The sequence below is a fragment of the Macaca mulatta genome, chromosome 2 (genome assembly GCF_049350105.2).
Source record: "Macaca mulatta isolate MMU2019108-1 chromosome 2, T2T-MMU8v2.0, whole genome shotgun sequence".
Classification (NCBI taxonomy): domain Eukaryota; kingdom Metazoa; phylum Chordata; class Mammalia; order Primates; family Cercopithecidae; genus Macaca; species Macaca mulatta.
The window spans coordinates 52,745,233-52,765,668 of NC_133407.1; the positions used below are offsets into that span (position 1 = coordinate 52,745,233).

The window sequence follows — 20,436 nt, forward strand, 5'->3', positions numbered from 1 at the left end:
GCAGCTTCATAATCTGGGGAGCAGTGTCCTGAAGATCTCCCAATGTGGCTATTTCAAAATTTATTTAGAATATTCTGAGGTGTGAACTTATGGAAAAGCAAATGCCCTTTTCTCTATTCCACTAGAGACAAAGAAATTTTTAATGGTTTTACCTTTCTAATTTGAAAAACACAAGATGACTATAGGAAGACATAAATCCTCAGTTACTTTCCTATCTTTTCTAAATCTACCAAATGCCCACAACATCACTCATTTTAGTAGAAAATCTATTAATTTAAAATTTAAAAGGATATACAGTTGTCCTTTCGTATCCACAGGGCATTGGTCCTAAGATTTCTGAGGATACAAAAATCTGTGGATGTTCAAGTCCCTTACATAAAATGGTGTAGTACAGAAAGTCCCAAACTTTTGATTGTTCAACTTGCGATTTTTTGACTTTAGGATGGTAATATATGCATTCAATATGCTCTTTATGATGGGACCACATCTGGATAAACCCATTGTAAATAGAAAGTATCGAAAGGTAAACCTGTCATAAGGCAAGGAGCATTGTGTTTGCATATAACCTATGCACATCCTTCCCTATACTTGAAGTTATCTCTAGACTACTTGTAATACCTAATGTAAATGACATGTAAATAGTTGTTATACTATATTTTAATTTTTTTTGTATTATTTTTGTTATATTATTTTTATATTTTTGAATACCTGTGATCTGTGGTTGATCGAATACATAGATGTGGAACCTAAGATGTGGAGACTGACTGTAATACTGGTCTAATTTTCTTTAGAGCTGATTTTAGCTAAGTCTCCTTGATAGTTCATCTAACTTCCTAGCTGTATAACTTTTGAATAAGGCTAAAAATAAAACACAATCCTCTGGAAAATAACTCTTCTAATAACTGGCTAAGAAGAAATTGCTCTTCCAACTTGTATCTGGGAAGTTTTTTTGTTTTTATTGTTTTTTTTTTTTTTGAGATGGAGTTTCGCTCTTGTTGCCCAGACTGGAGTACAATGGCACGATCTCAGTTTACTGCAATCTCCGCCTCCTGGGTTCAAGCAATTCTCCTGCCTCAGCATCCTGAGTAGCTGGGATTACAGGTGCCTGCCACCATGCCCGGCTAATTTTTTGTATATTTAGTAGGGACAGGGTTTCACTACTTGGCCAGGCTGGTCTCGAACTCCTGGCCTCAAGTGATCCACCTACCTTGGCCTCCCAAAGTGCTGGGATTAGAAGTGTGAGCCACCATGCTGGAAAAGATAATTCTAAAAAACCATAATTATAGAGAATATATTACTAAATCAGAAGTTCTTTTATGAACATAAAATAAACTGCAACAGATTATAATCCACAGTAAGATCAAGACTAAGGCTTGTTAAAATACTGTGAAAAGGAGTACCCATAGAATGGAATATTATTCAGTCATAAAGGGCTCAGTATTTCAGTATCATGAAATACTGATACATGCTAGAACATGGATGAACCTTGAAAACATTATGCTAAGTGAAAGATGCCAGACACAAAAGGCCATATATTATATAAATCCACTTATATGAAATATCCAGGATAGGCAAATCCCAGAAAGTAGGTTAGTGGTTGCTAGAAGAGGGGAAAATGAAGAGTGACTGCTAATAATTACAGGTTTCTTTTGGGTATGATGAAAATGTTCTGTAATCAGATAGTGGTAATGGTTGCATAATTTTGTGAACATCCTAAAGCCACTGAATTGTACATTTTGAAAGGGTAAATTTTATGTGAATTTTAACTCAATAAAAAATAATTTTTAAAAAGAAGGGGAGGAGGCTTAATGAGAGGTTTGGCATGAAAATAAATTGTTTTAAGGACCTAAGAAAGGCATGGAATTTAGTATTTATCCCTTGGCAAAAACAAAGAGTAGATGAAACAAGCATAGAAAAGAATACCCAATAATTATATTCTTGAAAACTTAAACATAAAAAAAGAAAAAGGTTTTAATTACATTGCTCATACCAGGAGATAAATTTTGGTCTTCTTGAAAAGTACATGGGGACTTGCTCATTTTTTCCCCCCAGATACTAAAAAAAAAAAAAAAAAAAAAAAAAAAATGCCTGCAGCTTTTCTTAAGCTCTTATTTTAGTCTATGAATTGTGCCAAGTCTCAGCTGCAAATCAAACCATTTTATTATGGTGCAGCACTTAAACTCACTTGAGCTTTGTAAGAATTTTTTATTTGGAATGAAAGAATACGGTTTTCAGACCATGTCAGGAAATCATATCCTAACCATCTATACTTGCTCCAATGAAACTCAGACTTCCCTGGATTTTCTTTTCCTCATTCTCTGAATTTTAATCTGTGTGTTTAGTCTTTGAGTTAACTGAGAAGCCTTTTCATTCTGTGAACTAAGCACATTCCTTCAAAACCACAGGAATCCACTTCTCATTGGACTTATGACAATCACAACATTGGCATGCAGGTAAAAAAGAACTTGATTTGCTTTTCCCATCACACCTCTGGTTACCTCAGGGGACCCCACTTCAATGGAAAAAGAGTAAGGATAATTTCTGTCAAAGTATTCCTGAGCATTCTATAATGATTTAACCTTTCCTCTGCACACTTCCACAGCTGTAGCCATTGAATCATGTTAGATTTCTGCCTTCCAGAAGAAGGTAGAGTTTCAAGGAAAAGCAATTCTAGCAGACACCAGACCAGAGGAACTTCCCTTCTTCAGAATAACTCCCTCAGGAGATTCCTTTCTGCAGCCTAATGAGCTTATGGATTAAACTATTTTAGAGGATGGAATGGCCTAAGAGCATTCTAAATTCTGAGACTACAACTTTATCCTTTGTTCAACACACAATATGGGTCACTTTAAGCACTTAGCATTTAACAAAACTGAATCTGTACCATGTAAAAAAGCCAGAAAAGGTTTCAAAATGTGCTTTGTTATCAATATAATACCATGCATAAGTGGGTAGTTTATAGCTCAGTGTAACAGAGTAAAAAAAATTTCAAAAGTCAAAGGGCCTCATATGGATGGTGAGATAAGGCATACATTTTTTTTGTGTTATTTCCCTTTTTGGCTGCTGGGCAGACTCTTCTGCAACAGAGGATATGATAACTGCAAGAGAATAAAGTGAAAAGTGTAGTCTTTGCAACCAAAAAATGTCAATTTAGGCTCAAGCACAATAAAAAAGCACAGTCTCTCACTCTGGTGGTCATATAATCAGTAATATTTCTAATAATAAACATAATTTACACTATAATTATAAAAAGGAGTTCATCTTATTAAAAAGTTGCTTGGGTTTAGAATGGCAACAACTCAAGTAAAAGCCAAGTTTTAGAGTACATTAATGTAGATATTTGTATTATTGATACTGCCTTTTAACCTATTAAGGATATAAAATTACTTTTTCTATATTTCCCCATTATGGTATGTCAAAACTTACGGACTCATGGCTGTTGTGCATACTTAAGGTATAGTTGGAGTTCCTGGGTAGAGAGGAGCTGTAAAAATCTAGAACAAAGAGCCATTACTACTCAGTGATCAAATCATTAAATACACATTTTAGTGCCATACAGTATTTTTTCTCTTATAGAATTTTTTGAAAGATGGAAAATAATGGGCTTATTCTGCCTTTATAATTCAAACATTACTTTCAAAATTTATAAAGCTTACTGCACTAACTACATTAATGGTGGAGTTAAGTTCATTTGTTTTGTTCTAAGAAAAGTATTGAAGTTTGAATATAACAGTCATGATGGTTTTAAAAGTGAACACATTTAAGTTAGAGGCAATGTAGTATCATAACATTTCTACCAAAATATTTTCTACTGTTGGTGGAAGAAAGATGTGAGAGTAATCTATGATTATGGAAACTCTGGAAGAGACTTAATCAAATTCATATAAGCACAGAGAAGACTGAGTAAATTATAGCAAGAGGACTTTAATATAGCAGCTGACAGAACTTCCTGACCATAAGGGATGTGAAAATCTACAAAGAAATACTGTTTTCATTTGAGATGAAAAACAACACAAACAATTCTCCATTTAGAAGTAATATTACCTAGAAAAGGAGAAACGGCTTAACGTCTTAAGATTCCCATGTTTCTTTCACTAACATGGAGAAAAAAAAAGAAAAAGGAAACTCTGGAGCACTCTCTATATAAAACCCTCAGCCTGTTTACCTGAGTCCTTCAGGGACTGAGTCGTTTTGAACAGCTGAGTTTTCTGGTAAACTATGTGTTTATCATTGTAAGAATTAAGTTTGGGTAAAAATATCTACTAAAAATATATTTAAATTCCCTGATTTTTCTTTCCTTTAATATTTTCTTCCTAAATATTATGAAAGTCATTCAAACTTACTATAGAAATTAAAAAAGAAAAGAAATAGCCATAATTCTGCCACCCAGAAACAACCAGTTAGCATTTTTTTCTCAGTTTATTTAACAGAGTATACAGGACATAATTCAAGACTATAAAATAATGAGATTCTCAGTCTACAAAACTATTTCAATAATGGTAAACATTTATTGAGTTCTTTGTAAAGCCTGGTACTATGTTAAACATTCTATATACATGGTCTCATATAGTCCTTACGAGCCAATGTGGTAGGTAATCTTATATCCCTATTTTAGAGATGAACAAAAAAAAAAGGCTTTGAGAATTTGTCAAAGACCCATAATAAGCCACAGAAACTAAATTCAAATCCTTTTGTCCAACTCTGAAGACTTATCTCTTAACCTCTTCATAAGATTAAAATGCTAAAAGGACACATACTGTTATGAATTTTAAGGGCTCCTACACATGCATCCTTTATACACACCCTTCATGGTTTTTCAAACCATGTCAGATTCTCATTTTTCAATTCTCAAGATACAGCATCTTCTTATAGCATCTTCACCACCTTTCCCATTTACTATCTTAAATGTGACCAATCTCTAACAAAACAAGCTTTTTGACATTTTGTGAAACATTTAAGGAGACTTCCAAGGAATGTAACATATGTAGACTTTGTGACACATATATTGGCATGTGCTCACAGCTCTGTTCTGAGATGAGATGTTATTATTTTGGCTTTGAGACATGAAGGATATGACATTTAAATCTAAACATGAACCAGCCAATCGTGAAAAGTCAGCATACTCATAATCCAAAAAGCTTCAGTAGAAATTTAGATAGTAATAGAAGGTGCATTACTCAGAGTCAAGACACCTGGGTCATATTGGAGAGTAGAACAGTGACTACCTCTACAGAAAATTATGTTCATATACAAGCTACAACAAATATCAAATGTTATATAAAACAAACAATGCAGGGGAGTCCACAAGGATGTGGAATGCTTGAACAAAAAAAAAGGAAGAGGCTCATTCAATGGCTTGTACTAAAAGATAAGCCCCAGATTCTAAAAGAAGGTAGGCAAACTGCTCCCAACTCACCCTGGTCTCAAAAGGTGAAGAAGGTAGAACACCGCAGAAGGAATGATGGAGTACAGTGAAAGGAGGCCAAGGGAGGTTGATAAAAATTAAGGATCAGCACGTTTTCTTGTTTTAATTGGGGTAAGAACAGTGGACAAAGAGTTGGAGATAGGTTGTTCTGAGGAGACAAAGGGCTGTTTCAGTCTTGGCTGGGGTCAGCCATGTTTATCTTCTATCGAATGTGGACAAATAAAAAGCCTCACAGAAGTATTTTTTATCACATAAGCTTTGCAGGCATGTTGCTTTTAAACCCAATGACATATGCTACTATTTCATGTAACAGATAAAGTTTCCTTTTGTTTGTGAGGTTGTATATAAGAGAGTTTCATTAATCAAGTTGCCAATATAATTAAAAATTATTTGTGATTATAGTTTGCTGACATCTAATAATATAGTTATTTTACAACAGCAGAACATATACCTACAGGAAAAGGGTGGCCCGGATGCCTGCAGGGACCAATGGGTAGCCATTTCAAGTATGCTTTTCTTCCACTGGCCTATTCCCTGCTAGGCTCTCTCTTCTCTAAAGAGATTGCAACATGGTATCACTCTGACATGAAAATCCCTAATTCTTAGGAGGCAAAGTAAAAAGTCTAGAGTGCAGTTTAGAGTCTGATTGCTTCTACAGCCCTTTCTAGATTATTCCATGAAGACTCTCAGGATAAGGTCTGGGATACATAGTTAAGACTGAACCCTCATTTCCACCCTTCTATACAATTCTTCTCCCTAAGTCGGCCTCTGTGTCTCTGCACTCTCTCAGGCTGACCTGACAAATCAGCACCTGAGTTTTTCAGGCCAAAAGCTTTTGGTTCCCTACTAAAAAATAAAACAAAACATAAATCAAGTTTGTAAGGGAGAAGGGATAGTTGCCTATAATGTAATAAACATGGTCTTCCTTCCCTCATCATAGTTTTTTCAAATTATTAAAAGTGACTATAATTTGTATCCAGGACAATCAAGAATTGATTATATTTCTTTGCTTCCACTATTTGTAAATGTAAATGACAGAGTGTCTCCTAGATGCTTTGGGTATGGTGGAAAAATTAGTCCTTGATAAAACAATAGATGACCACACAAATTTGAGTACTATTTAAGCCAATTAATTAACCACGATCACTCAAACTTAGGCAATATGATAAATACTTATCTTCACATACAAAGAAAAATGAATAAACTGCCTATAACAATATGGCATTAAAAATCATACTGATGCTCAATATTCTGTGGCTACTAACATTGTGGGCTGTTTTTAAAAGTCAAAAATACTGAACTGTTTAGAAAATTCTGCATAGTAATAGTATTACATTGTGAATTTTATTTTCAAATTTGATCAATAAAGAGGAAAATAATAAAGTTAAGCAGTCAAAAGAAGTAGCGAAAACAAGATAGTCATGCATATATACAGAACATATAGATTCATTTCTAGTTGATTCAATCCTATTTACATATTTAAAATACAAAATAATGGCCGTCTGACTAGTTCCACTGGTAGAGCATGAGACTCTTAAAATACAAAATACATCTTAATGTGTCAAGATAACCAGTTAGCACCAGGAAAGGAACTTTACTTTAGCTTCTGATTATTTTTTACTTTTATTTTTACTTTATTATTATTATTTTTGAAATGGAGTCTTGCTCTGTCACCCAGGTTGGAGTGCAGTGGCACAATCTTGGCTCACTGCAACCTCCACCTCCCAGGTTCAAGCGATTCTCCTGCCTCAGCCTCCCGAGTAGCTGGGACTCTGACAGGCGCGTGCCACCACACCTGGCTAATTTTTTGTATTTTTAGTAGAGACAGGGTTTCACCATGTTAGCCAGGAAGGTCTCTATCTCCTGACCTCATGATTCGCCCACCTCAGCCTCCCAAAGTGCTGGGATTAATGGCATGAGCCACTGCACCCAGCTTAGCTTCTGATTATGACCTCAGTATCTTGGAATAGATACTGAGGAATACTATGTATTTATCATCATGAATTAATAAAAAATTAATTTTGAAAAGTAATTGCTGTATATCATCAATTCAAAAGTGATTCAAATGAACTAAAACCTTAAAACTGGTAACTACTTGATGTTGCGAACAACTCTCCTACAGTGGTTTGTCTTCATCTCTTCCAGTGCTTGTTCCAGTTGTTGAACCAAATGGAGCAGGGTGGCTGGGTCTGTCTGTAGAACTCTGGTGTTGTGATCTCCATTTTGATTAAGGTGTAGCTTTATAGTCACTGCTGGTTTAATCTGTTGCCTGAGACTTCTACTTGCAAGCTTGATTTTAAATGAAATAAGAGCACAGTAACTATTTAATAACCATGCTGAATACATATTTATAATTATCTTAAACCATACACAAAAATTAAGTTTCAGATGAATTACAGATTTCAACATGAAAAGTAAACTTTAAAACCTTTGAAAAGAAAATAATAAGAATATATACACAATTTTATGGTATAGAAGATTTCTTAAGCATGATATAAAAGGCTCAAACCATAAAGACAAAACTGGTAAATTTAACTATAATTTTCTTCAAAGGATACCTAAAGATGGTAAAAAAAACAAGTCATAAACCAAGAGAAGATATTTTGCAACACACATATAACCAAAAAAAGATAGTATCCAGAATGTGTGATGAACTCCTCTCATTTAATAAGAAAAAACCCTCAAAATACAAGATAAAAATAAACAGAAGATCTAAATAAGCATTTTACAGAAGACAAACGAATAAACATAGAAAAATGTGTTCAACTTCATTAAACATCAGGATAATAGCCAGTAAAACCACATTGAAATACCATTTTACAAATATCAGACTAGCAAAAATTAAAAACCTGTCCATACCAGGCACTGCAAGTGACAGTAATGGGAACTCTCATCCACTGCTGGTAAGGGATGAGAAAATTACTTTGGAAAACAATGTGCATTACCAGCAACTCTACCCCTAGGCATATACCTTAACCTCTTACACATATACATTTATTCATGATAGTATGTTTCCAAGAAGCAAAAACTAGAAATACCTCAAATATTAATTAACAACAGAACGGATAAACCAAGAACAATCACAGAATGAATTGCTTACTAAATGGTGAGGAAAGAAATGAACTACAGCAACATGGGTTATCATAGAAGAAACAAAAATGTTGAAAAAGCAAGTCACAGAATACATGCAAGTTTAAAAAATACACAGTTTTGTGACAAAATTTCTGTTTTTAAAAAAACTATAAAGAAAAGATTAGGGGCAGGGCGTGGTGGCTCACTCCTGTAATCTCAGCACTTTGGCAGGCTGAGGTGGGTGGATCACAAGGTCAGGAGTTTGAGACCAGCCCGGCCAACAGAGTGCAACCCTGTCTCTACTAAAAATACAAAAATTAGCCAGGCATGGTGGCGTGCGCCTGTAGCCTCAGCTACTTGGGAGGCTGAGGCCGGAGAATCGCTTGAACCCGGGAGGCAGAGACTGTGGTGAGCAGAGATCACGCCACTGCACTCTAGCCTGGGCAAGAGAGCGAGATTCCGTCTCAAAAAAAAAAAAAAAAAGAAAAAGAAAAAGAAAGAAAGAAAAGAAAAGATTGACAGAAAATTCAGGATAATGATTTCCTCCAGGTGGCTGGGAAATGGTTACAATTGGGGGAAGGTACAGGTTCTTCAAAAGTACTGGTTTTATTTGTTAAGTTTGTTGGTGGGTGTACTGGTATTTGTTTTATCATTATTCTTTAAACTGGATATCTATAACCTTTCATTTGTATAACACATTCCAAATTTAAAAAATAAGTACTACTGACATATTTTTAAAAGAAGAAAACCCAAGACTACAAACAATGACCAACTTGAAGGTCCTTTCAATCTTTAGATTCTCCATTAAAAGGTACCAGGATTATCCAAAGCAATAGCTGATTTGAAATCTAGGAGAGAAACTGTACAAGACAAGCCTGAAACATCTTGTTATAGGAGAAAGCAAAAAAGTTATCAAAAATAGTGGAGTCACGTCAAGAAGACTAGATTCCAACTTGAAGAGATTTTTGAGTGAATAACAAATCTAAATCTGAGATTTCAGGATTAATTTAATTCCGTAACATAGAATATTTTGACTAGTAACTTCTTCCAAATAATTCTAGGTAACCTGGGCTTTCAAAAGAACCCAAGATACTGATCCAAGGCTGAATTTAATGTCCCCAAGTAATTTGCAAACAATACGTCAATCCCTTTGGGTGAGCTGGTCCCCAAACATAAAATAGGTATTTGCAGGCTAAAGTACCAGTTTAAGATCACCTCTGTAGTACAGATAATTATAGATTATGACACATATACATATTATACATATGATAATAGAAAACAGTACTTATTTATTCAATTATAGTCTGTTTATATTTGTTTTTCCTCTACACTGACAGACAGGGACTGCACTGACAGGGACTGAGTGTGTTTGGTGTGTAATTAAGCCATGACTTTTTTGTTGAAAGACTTAAAGCCACTATCCTCCAATTTTTAGACAACATATCTAAATTAAATACCTATACAAATATCTATACTATTCTTTAACAGTTCTAAAAAAGAGATTACCTAACATCTCTAACAAACATCTAGTAAGACATTTTTCTCAGAAAGAAGTTGAATGACAGTACTACAGGACAAAGAACAGTAGCCCACAAAGTTCTTGATATGGACTTTTTTTTTTACTGGGGATGAGATTCTGTCCTCCTCCCCGTAAACATAATAACAATAAAAGCAACTTTAAAATGAAATGTCTTATTTCAATGCAAATTAGAAAAAAAATCAAAAAACCTTTACTTCGAAGGGCCATACCTCAAAGGCACTGAAAAGGGTATTCTGGCAAAAAACATCAAGTAGGAAACAGGATACATAAGTTATATTTCATGTAGCTACAGTTCCTGAAAGAATTCAGTTCTCTGTTTAGCCTCAGAGCAAACAATATGTGGGCAGGACAGGAAAAGAATGCTTTGAAGTAGTTGTAAATGGACCGGCCCTAAAACGAACATCCTCCGGCATCAGTCTCAGATAGTGGTAGATTCAGTTACTAATGCTATTAACAAGGACATCAATTGTGTTGGCAATTTATTAAGTCTGGGGAAATGTTCCTACTAGACACTAAGCTATGATGATTAATTTGATTCCCATAAGTGACTGTACAATAATTAGGTGGTAATTGTCCATCACTACCAGTCTCCATGAGACAAGTCAGTTACTTAAACTTGAAAGGCGCCGTATGTAGTTACTAGTTTCCTAGACATTTAGTTAGTCTTATCTGATCTGCCTTTCTCTATGAGCAGAAGAATCTACTCCAGTTAAAATCCTATGCAATGGTTTCAACAAATAAGCTGAGGAACTCAATGAGCTCTGAGTAGTAGCTTTTTTAGCCCTTAAATGCATTTCTCCATAAGAAGCAACATTCATTCAGTATACCCTCAACCTTAAACGGTACTAGTCCTACCAATAGTGCAGTGATTCAAACTCATTTCACTGGGTAAATGAGCTCTCGAGTTTAATTTTAGAAAATTCAATTTCTTAATTTTAACTTGCAAAAATGTCTTCATAATGGACACACTCAAAGCAAATTAATAAAGTCAAAAAAAGAACTATTAAAGCCTATTGCACCCCAAAAGTCAGGGGGCATTCGCACACAAGAGACAGGTAAAGATCTACAAGATAAATTACCGCTGAGCCACATACATGACCATCCCCATATCTCCACCGGGTTATTGTGAAAGGATCTAAATATAAAGGCTTATCCAGTCATTTCCCCCACGAACCCCACAAGACTTGCTGCTTATGAAGTCCCCCAGAGGATGAACTGTTTTGTTCTTTGCTGTATCCACAACACCTGGCACATGTTAGGGGTACAAGAAATATCTGATAAATAATTTAAGAAGCCACTTAACTGCCCTTGCCACCCATTCTTTCTATTCAGCACCAAATGCCTATTATATGCCAGGTATTGTGCTGGGCACACAGTAATGAACAAGACACAATACTTGCCCTCCTGGAGCCTACAGTCTGGCTTATACCACATCCTGTGTTCATGCCTATTCAAGCACTCATCACACTTGATTATAATTGCTGATTTCTAATGAAATTTTATTTTTTGGTCTCCCTCTTACTGTAAGACTGTGAGGACTTAAAGGCAAGCACTGCTATGTCCACAAGGCCTAGCACGCACTAGACATTCAATAAATGGTTTGATAACTGAATAGATGTGTAGAAGCAAGAATGGACTAATGGGACATAAGAGATTATCTTTTTAATTGTTTATCTGCACATACCTTAAGATGCTCATGACAATGGGATATTCTCTCTCTATGCTGGCCACTCTATCCCAAGTGTAAAATTTGAAGATACAGTAAGACAGGTACATCTTTCTTCTGTCCAAATCCTAAGGCTTTTGTCTTAACTCTTACTCCCCTGATGATCCTGCTATTCTTAAATGTTGCTCTTACTTTCAGTGACATTGTGTTGTGCTAGTGGTTGTTTTTCCTAAAACCATGCTTAATTACTGGCTTTTATTTCTATTAGCCATGAGCAACCAATGAGATTCAGTTCAGATGTCAGAGAAATCATTCTCATATGTGATTTCAACTAATCCGGCATCCAAGATTTAGGCCCATATCCTCACCTACTGTAGAGACTGCAACTTAAACAAGCTGTCATCACCTTAAATTCACTCTATCTTGAACTGATTAAGGCCATGTGGGAGTGTGGCTCTAGTGCCACCTGAACTTCTAATTTTTTCAAAAGTTGCTAAAAATTATAATTCTGGTGTGAAATTTCCTAATTTTTTTTTTTCAAACCATAGAAGGGAAGTGGTCAGACTGTGGATACCTTTTTAAGAAACTGACTTGCAGATGGACTAGATGAAGGGCAAGGAGAAGAGTCAAGAAAAAGTCCAAGTATTTTTGGCCTGTGTGATTCAAAGAATGGATGTATCATCTGAGATGGGAGAGGCTGTGGAAGGAGCAGTTTCAGCAGGGAGGGGGTGTATTAGTCCTTTCTTACACTGCTATGAAGAAATAACCGAGACTGGGTAATTTATGAAGAAAAGAAGGCCGGGCGCGGTGGCTCATACCTGTACTCCCAGCACTTTGGGAGGCCAAGGCGGGCAGATCACAAGGTCAGGTGATTGAGATCATCCCGGCTAACAGGGTGAAACCCTGTCTCTACTAAAAATACAAAAAAAATTAGCCAGGTGTGGTGGCACGTGCCTGTGATCCCAGCTACTGGGGCGGCTGAGGCAGGAGAATGGTGTGAACCCGGGAGGTGGAACTTGCAGAGAGCCGAGATCGCACCACTGCACTGCAGCCTGGGTGACAGAGTGAGACTCTGTCTCAAAACATAAAAAAAAGAAAGAAAAGAAGTTTAATTGACACACAGTTCCACATGGCTGGGGAGGCCTCAGGAAACTTTCAATCATGACAGAATGCACCTCTTCACAGGGCGGTAGGAGAGAGAATGAATGCCAGATGAAGGAGGAAGCCCCTTATAAGACTAGCAGATCTTGTGATAACTCACTATCTATCACAAGAATAGCATGGGGAAAACTGCTCCCATGACTCAATTATCTCCACCTAGTCCCACCCTTGACATATAGGGATTATTACAATTCAAGATGAGATTTGGGTGGGGACACAGAACCAAACCATATCAGTGGGTAAGAAAGGTGGGATTCAGTTTGGAACACACTGCATTTGAATGCTTATCAAATTACCAAAGTGGAGATGAAATAGGCTTCAACTGTATGACTCTCAAGTTTAGAGGATAGTTCTAGACTAAAGATATACATTTGGGAATCCCGAGAATATGGGGATTATTTAAGACTTCAAATTGGATGAAACCAGCTTGAGAATGTAAGTAGAAAAGGTATGAAGACTCAGAACTGACCTTTGGGGCATCCCAATGTTTAAAGGGCAATGAGATAGAATCAGCAAAGGAGATTGAGAAAGAGGAGCCTGTGAAGTTGGATGAGAATCAGAGGAAGTTATTTCCCAGAAGGCAACTAAAGAAAGTATTTCAAGTAGGAAGGTGTGACTAACTGTGACAAATGCGTTAATAAACAGAATGGCATAAAAACTAAAAAGCGATGACCTTGAGTAAGTTATGAGAGTAGAGTGAAGATTATGAAGTCTGATTAGGAAAAGTTTAAGAGATAACAGGAAGAGAGAGTATACAAACAGAGAGACAACTCTTTCAAGAAGTCTTAGTGTAGGCCGGGCGTGGTGGCTCACGCCTGTAATCCCAGCACTTGGGAAGGCCGAGGCAGGTGGATCACTTCAGGTCAGGAGTTTGAGACCAGCCTGACCAACATGGTGAAACCCCGTCTCTTCTAAAAATACAAAAATTAGCCAGGTGTGGTGGCACACACCTGGAATCCCACTGTAATCCCAACTACTTGGGAGGCTGAGGCAGGAGAATCACTTGAACCTAGGAGGCAGAGGTTGCAGTGAGTGGAGATCACACCACTGCACTCCAGCCTGAGCAACAGAGTGAGACTGTCTGGGAAAAAAAAAAAAAGTCTTAGTATAAAGAGGAGCAAAATAATGGAGCAGCAGCAGGAGGAGTACATGGAGTTAAGACTGGGTTTCTGACTGTGTGCAGAAGGGAGAGGCAAACCAAGTATGACGCAGGTAAAAGAGGGAATAATTGCTAGAACTATGTCCTCATGGGGGGAAATGCAGATGGACTGAGGTATACAAGGGAAAAGGCTGCCTGTAAAGAGCATGGGCACTTCATCAAGAGGAACAGGAGAGAAGACAAGTGGAGCAAATGGGTCCTGATACAGGCTGAAAGATGCGGTGACAGGTGCGTGTGGGAGTTCTTTCTGTTTGCTTCTCTTTATTAGTCTAGTTGGAAGGAAGGTCAACAGCTAAGCATGGGGAGCATGGAGGAGATGTTGAGGCTTTGAAGAAAGAGATATAGGACATGCATGGTCCCTGCTATACCAGTGTTTACAGTTTAGTCAAACAAAAAATAAAAAAACAAAAAACCAGGTACATATAAGTGAGATGACTTGCCAAAAGAGGAAGCACAGGTGTCATGAAAAGAAAACACAAATGCCACCAAAATTTAACTGTGTCTAGTGGCAGGGGGCATTTCTCCCAAAGGGAGACATCATTTAGAGCACAAACCCTTTCTATAAAGAACCAGATAATATTTTAGGCTTTGCAGACCATACAGTTTCTGGCACAACTACTCAACTCTGCCCTTGTACTTTGAAAGCGGCCATAAATAATACATAACAAAGGAGCATGACTGTATCCCAAAAAAACTTCATTTACAGAAATAGGTAGCAAGCCAGATTTGGCCCACAGGCCATAGTTTGTTGAGCCCTGATTTAAGCTAAGACTTACAAGGATAAGAAAGTCAAGTCAAGAAGAAGTAGCAAAGCAGAAAAAGCATTTCATATAGAGTAAACATAATGTGTACAGGCCTGATGCTCCTCATATTTTGAATTCCCACCTTCACTCTCTGCCCAAGGGTGCTAGATTAACTTTCCTACATGATTGTTTTTTAAGGTTACCGTCTCTCTTTTTTTTGAGACGAAGTCTCCCTTTGTTGCTCAGGCTGGAGGGCAACGGCACAATCTCAGCTCATTGCAACCTCCACCTCCTGGGTTCAAGCAATTCTCCTGTCTCAGCCTCCCAAGTAGCTGGGACTATAGGCATGTTGCACCCCGCCCGGTTAATTTTTGTATTTTTAGTAGAGATAGGGTTTCACCATGTTGGCCAGGCTGGTCTCGAACTCCTGACCTCAGGCGATCTGCCTGCCCTGGCCTCTCAAAGTGCTGGGATTACAGGCGTGAGCCACTGCGCATGGCCTTAATGTTACTCTCTTATCCAAATATCTACAAGGGCTTCCTATCGTCTGCTATGTCAGATCTAAACCCCTCTAACCAACTTTCTATAACCTATTTGGACATTACCTCCATTTGAATCAGAAGAAGCCACTACAACAGTGGTTTCCAAACTATTGCACATTAGAGTTACCTAGGTGAAAATAAGCTTTAAAAAATCCTGATGCTCAGGCCGAACTCTATACCAATAAATCAGAATCTCTGGGTATTACACACAAACATCAGAATTTCTGTAAAGCTCCCCAGGTTATTCCAATATGAAGTCAAATTTGAAAACAAGTGCACTGTAATACATATTTATCTGTCATTTCCATATCCATGTGGGTCTTTACAACATATTCTGCCTTCTCTACTAAGAATATTTACCCTAATTTTCTCTATTCATTCATCCTTCTGAAATTTCACTTCCTTTTGCTGGAAGCTTTCTTGGATCATGCCAGCACATACACACAATTACACATGTTGTTGTTGTCGTTTGTTTTTTTTTTTTTTGAAACAGTTGTCATCTTCATTTATATAATTATATTCTTTCCCCATCAAGAACCTTATTTTATAAGCCCCTTTAATTACTAGTTATTTTCAGAACACCTAATATCCCTAACCAAGGTGATACCATCTTTTCCAGTTGAAAGTATTTTACACTTCTTTTGTGTCTCAAAGCATTTAGCACACCTCTAATCAGCAAATAGATGGCATTCAATACACATCTACTAATTTATCGCTCTCTGCTTAATAAAGGACTATAAGCAATGGTCTGAATACACCCTTTTGTTTATGTGACTTTAAAATCAACTGAAAGATGAATCTCACGAAAATAATATTGTGAGAGAAGCCAGGTACAGAAGAATATTTACTGAATCATTCCATATATACAAAGTTAAAAGGCAGGTAAATGTAATTTGTGTTAGAAGTCAGGATGCTGGTTACCTTTGGAAAGGAGGGAAGGGGCAGTAATTAGTTAGGAGGCAAGGAGGATGCTTCTGGGGTATAAGTCACAGTTAAATGCACCGTGTGATAATTCATTGAGCGGTACAGTGACCACTTTTCTACATCTGTTAAATTTAAACAGAAAAGTTTTTAAACATCTAGGCACCAATCTAAAAAATCTACATAACCATCTCCTTTTCTAAAATAACCGATTTCTTGCAAACTTTGCAAATTAAACTGATTTGAACACACTGAAAATGAAAGAAATGAACTATTTGTGAAATGGCCTAAAAATGAACATTAAAAAACAAAGTTTCAAACCGGATCTTAGTTAAGGTGGTAAAGAATCCAATAAACAGGACACAAACCTAAAATAATTCTTATATTCTACGTCAAGTTAATTTTAAAAATACTATACCTGTACATCCAGTCGCCATTCAAGGTTATGATAACTGGGAAGACTTGGTGCCAATTCACTTAGAATAGTTCTGATCTCTTTTCTGTTGTCCAGATAAAGCTGAAGCAACAATTTGTTTAATTCTTCAGAGAATCCCAGAACAAAAACAGAGTCTTGGAAATCCAGTTCAGAAATCTAAGTGAATTGAGTTTAAAGAACATCAAAATTTATCTTTGTCTAGCTAAAATACTTGAAATACACAAAAGAATATGATATACTCTAATTTATTCTGTCTAGTAAAAGAAACAGCATTCCTTAAAGATAACCACTGCTCACCATTCCAAAATCCAAGTTACTGATACATAAAAGTACTTTATTAAAGTATAAAATGGAATGAATTGTTAAGATGCCCAGTTTCCCTTCCTATTCTTCATCAAGCCAGACACTGCTGATATGCAAACAAAATATTAATACAGTCTCCCTCCTCTTAGGATACATAAATGGTTTAACAACATGCAGAATTAGAGGTACTTCTATACTAGCTATTTATACCAGCAAGAGGTATTTGTATCAGTAGATATTATATGATTTTTATTTTTTAGGTATGTCTTCAAAAAATCGATTATAAACCATTAACAACATTATTAAAATCCACAGGTACCTGCCAAGACTATGATGTAGAGTACACCAGACTTTTCTTAAGAATCCAGGCAATACAAAACAGTCCAGAGAAACCCTTACCATGAGCTTTGAGCTCTCAGTGAGGAGATACGTTAATCCTTCCACACCATGCTGGACAGTGTCACTACTCACATTCAGTTTTCCTGAGAAAGAAAAGTGAAAACAAGCAAATAAATTACTACTGTGGTATTTATCTTGTTCATATTTGTCTTTAAAAATAAACACTATTTATTACTACATGTTTTCAAACACTGCACGAAAAATAGTAAGTTGGCCAGAGGCTCATGTTCCTTCTCATTCCACTCCCAGCCAAATGCCATTGGTATTTCCCACCATGTAACCTTCTTAACAAAACGCAGTACTGTGGAGACTAGTATAAGGTGCGTAGCCCTTCTCTTGAAAGCGTAGCTCCTTCAAGTCTGGCGGAAGAGGAACTCGACAGGGATTGACTTAATCCCAGAGGCTGCCTCTCACCCAGGGGAAAACAACACTTTTTTTAGCAGAAGCGGATATCTGAACAACTAATAATGATAACCAAATACTTGCATATTTACAGTTGACCCAGCTATTCCACAGACTTTGGTATATTTATACAAAATACTTTTCAGTATTTCTGAAAGTAAGGTGGTATTATGTATGTACATTTTACCATAAGAAAACTGATTTAATAGAAGCTTTAACAATCTCACAGCTACTTCAGAGACGGGCAGGATTTGCACCCTGACTGAGGAGCTCTGCTGGTTTTATTCTACTACAATCGGAACAAGATCCTAGGAGTCACAATAATCCCTTTCTCTCCCGGGAGACAGGGAATGGATCGCAACCGCCCTGGCAGCCTGCGGAGCCGTCCCCTTCCCCTTCTTACTGGCAGCGCCTTCGTAGATTTTTGGGTTTGTGCCGCGCCTCAGGAATTCCACAGCAATCCGCCCAAACTCGGCGACCACTGCAATGAAAGTCAGAAGGCTGTTGAGTGCCGGGCGCTGCCTTTGACCTCCTCCCCAGCCCACAGAACACCGCCCCCACGCCCGCTGACCCGCGCTGTCCACTTGGGGCAGGAAGGCCAGGTGCTCCTTATGCTCCTCGGACAACTCCAGCAGCATCTTCACTGTCCTACGATTTCACCCCGCAGCGCGGACCCCGCCTTCCCCTCTTCCGGCGCCGGTGTCCGGGCGCCTAGAGGCTCCGGCGTCGCAGCGTCCGGAGCTTTGGGTTCCGGCCTACGAACTAACGCCCTACACTCGGACGCCCCCTGCGGCGCAGGCTAAGGTCAGAACGTTCTGCCTTTTGTAAATCATCCCGCAAAGGTGTAGTGAGCGCCGGCTGGGTGCAAGGTGCTAGGCTCTGTGGGAGATGAAAAAGTGTTTCCAATCCGACACGCCCCCTCGTGGAGCATACATTAATATCAATAGCTCACATTTGTTAAGCACTAACCGTGTCAGGAAGTGTTCTTACATTTATTAAATACATTTGGAGTTCACAAGATGTAACTGTGAGATAGGTTCCATTATAATTTCCCCTAGAGATAAGGAAACTGAGAGACAAGTCCAGCAACTGACACTTTTATAAAGCTAATAGTTTCCACAGAGCTTCTGTATATGTTATCTTAAATGTATCTCAGTTAATATCCTCAACAGCAATGGCTTTGTTTTTACAGATAAAGAGACAAAGCTCCAGAGATTATATGACAAAGCCTGTGACAGAGCTAGAAGGAAAGGGTTAGATCCCTCACTTACCTGCTCCAAAGCCCATCCTTCCACCTACCAGGCTGAAAGCTTGTGACAAGGTTTATGAGTGATTATAAATTAGGATAAAGATAATGATGACAATGACCGCTGCTTACAGGATTCAGAGCAATGTCTTTTTCTCTCTCTCTCTCTCTCTTTTTTTTTTGATAGAGCCTCACTCCCAGGCTGGAGTGCAGTGGCGGGATGTCAGCTCACTGCAACCTCCGACTCCCGGGTTCACTCGATTCTCTGGCCTCAGCCTCCTGAGTAGCTGGGATTACAGGTGCCACCACCATGCCTGGCTAATTTTTGTATTTTTAGTAGAGATGGGATTTCACCATGTTGGCCAGGCTGGTCTTGAACTCCTGACCTCAAGTCATCCAGCCGACTCGGCTTCCCAAAATGCTGGGATACAGGCGTGAGCCACCACACCTGGCCCAGAGCAATGTTTTTTAAAAAGTGTTTAGGGCCTGTGATAATTTAGTTCCTTTTCCAACTCTCTCTTCTCACCTACTGTGGTTCAAATATAAGAGACTATAAAGTTGCTAATTGATAGGAATATGATTCTTCAAATCTCAACCCCTTTAAAACGGAGGGTGTGGAGGAGGAGAGGGGAAGGGGAGGAGACTCTTCATATGTCTTTTCTGAGGCTTGAGACAACTCTTTCTATATTCTGAGTCTCCCAGGCAGACTAAAAATTGGAAGAGGTTTTCAATTAACTTCTCTGTGTCTACTTTGTCCTTCACATCTGACTGAAATTGTTTCTTCCACTGTGGCACAGAAAGACAGGTCCTTGAACTTATTAATTAGGTCTTGAAGTAGCATTTGCAGAGAGAACATAATTTTTACTTAGACTGTGGATTGCAGATCAGCAAAAATTGCATCATTTCCTGAAGTTGCCTTTATTCATACGTTATTGAGAAAACATCCATTATTAAAGAATAATTTTCAGAACAGGTAAAATCGTGACTCTTCTACAAGTGTACAATGAACACATGTCACAAAATGTATTGAACTAGTTAATTAATGAGAGAATTAGTGAGAGTACAGTAAAAACCCATTTCAACTGATTCAAAAGAGGTATTCAAGAACTGTACATATTTAGGGAATAGGAATACTGAAATGAATTTGCAAATAGTTACAGTAGTATGCCAATATGAAATGGCCTTTCTTCTCTGTAATCTCAGGGAATGAAGTGAGGACAGGTGAGGTGAAGGTGAGACTAGGGAGTGGCACAATGGGCTGTCTAAAGTCCATGGTCAAGGAACCAAGTTAGGCCAGGTGTGGTGGTTCATGCCTGTAAACCCAGCACTTTGGAAGGTCAAGGCAGGAGGATCACTTGAGGGCAGAAGTTCAAGTCTAGCCTGACCAACATGGTGAAACCCCATCTCTACTAAAAATACAA

At 37.8% G+C, this 20,436-nt stretch overlaps 1 protein-coding gene across 1 annotated transcript; it reads right to left on the reverse strand.

The window, feature by feature from the left end:
• Positions 1 to 4,520: 4,520 nt before the first annotated feature.
• Positions 4,521 to 18,461, reverse strand: COMMD2 (COMM domain containing 2). Its single transcript, NM_001194418.2, is given in 5 exon segments — positions 4,521 to 7,714; positions 16,648 to 16,821; positions 17,368 to 17,450; positions 18,173 to 18,250; positions 18,341 to 18,461. Coding segments are annotated over 5 exon segments (600 nt in total). The 5' UTR covers positions 18,408 to 18,461; the 3' UTR covers positions 4,521 to 7,516.
• Between the last annotated feature and the right edge of the window lie 1,975 nt (positions 18,462 to 20,436).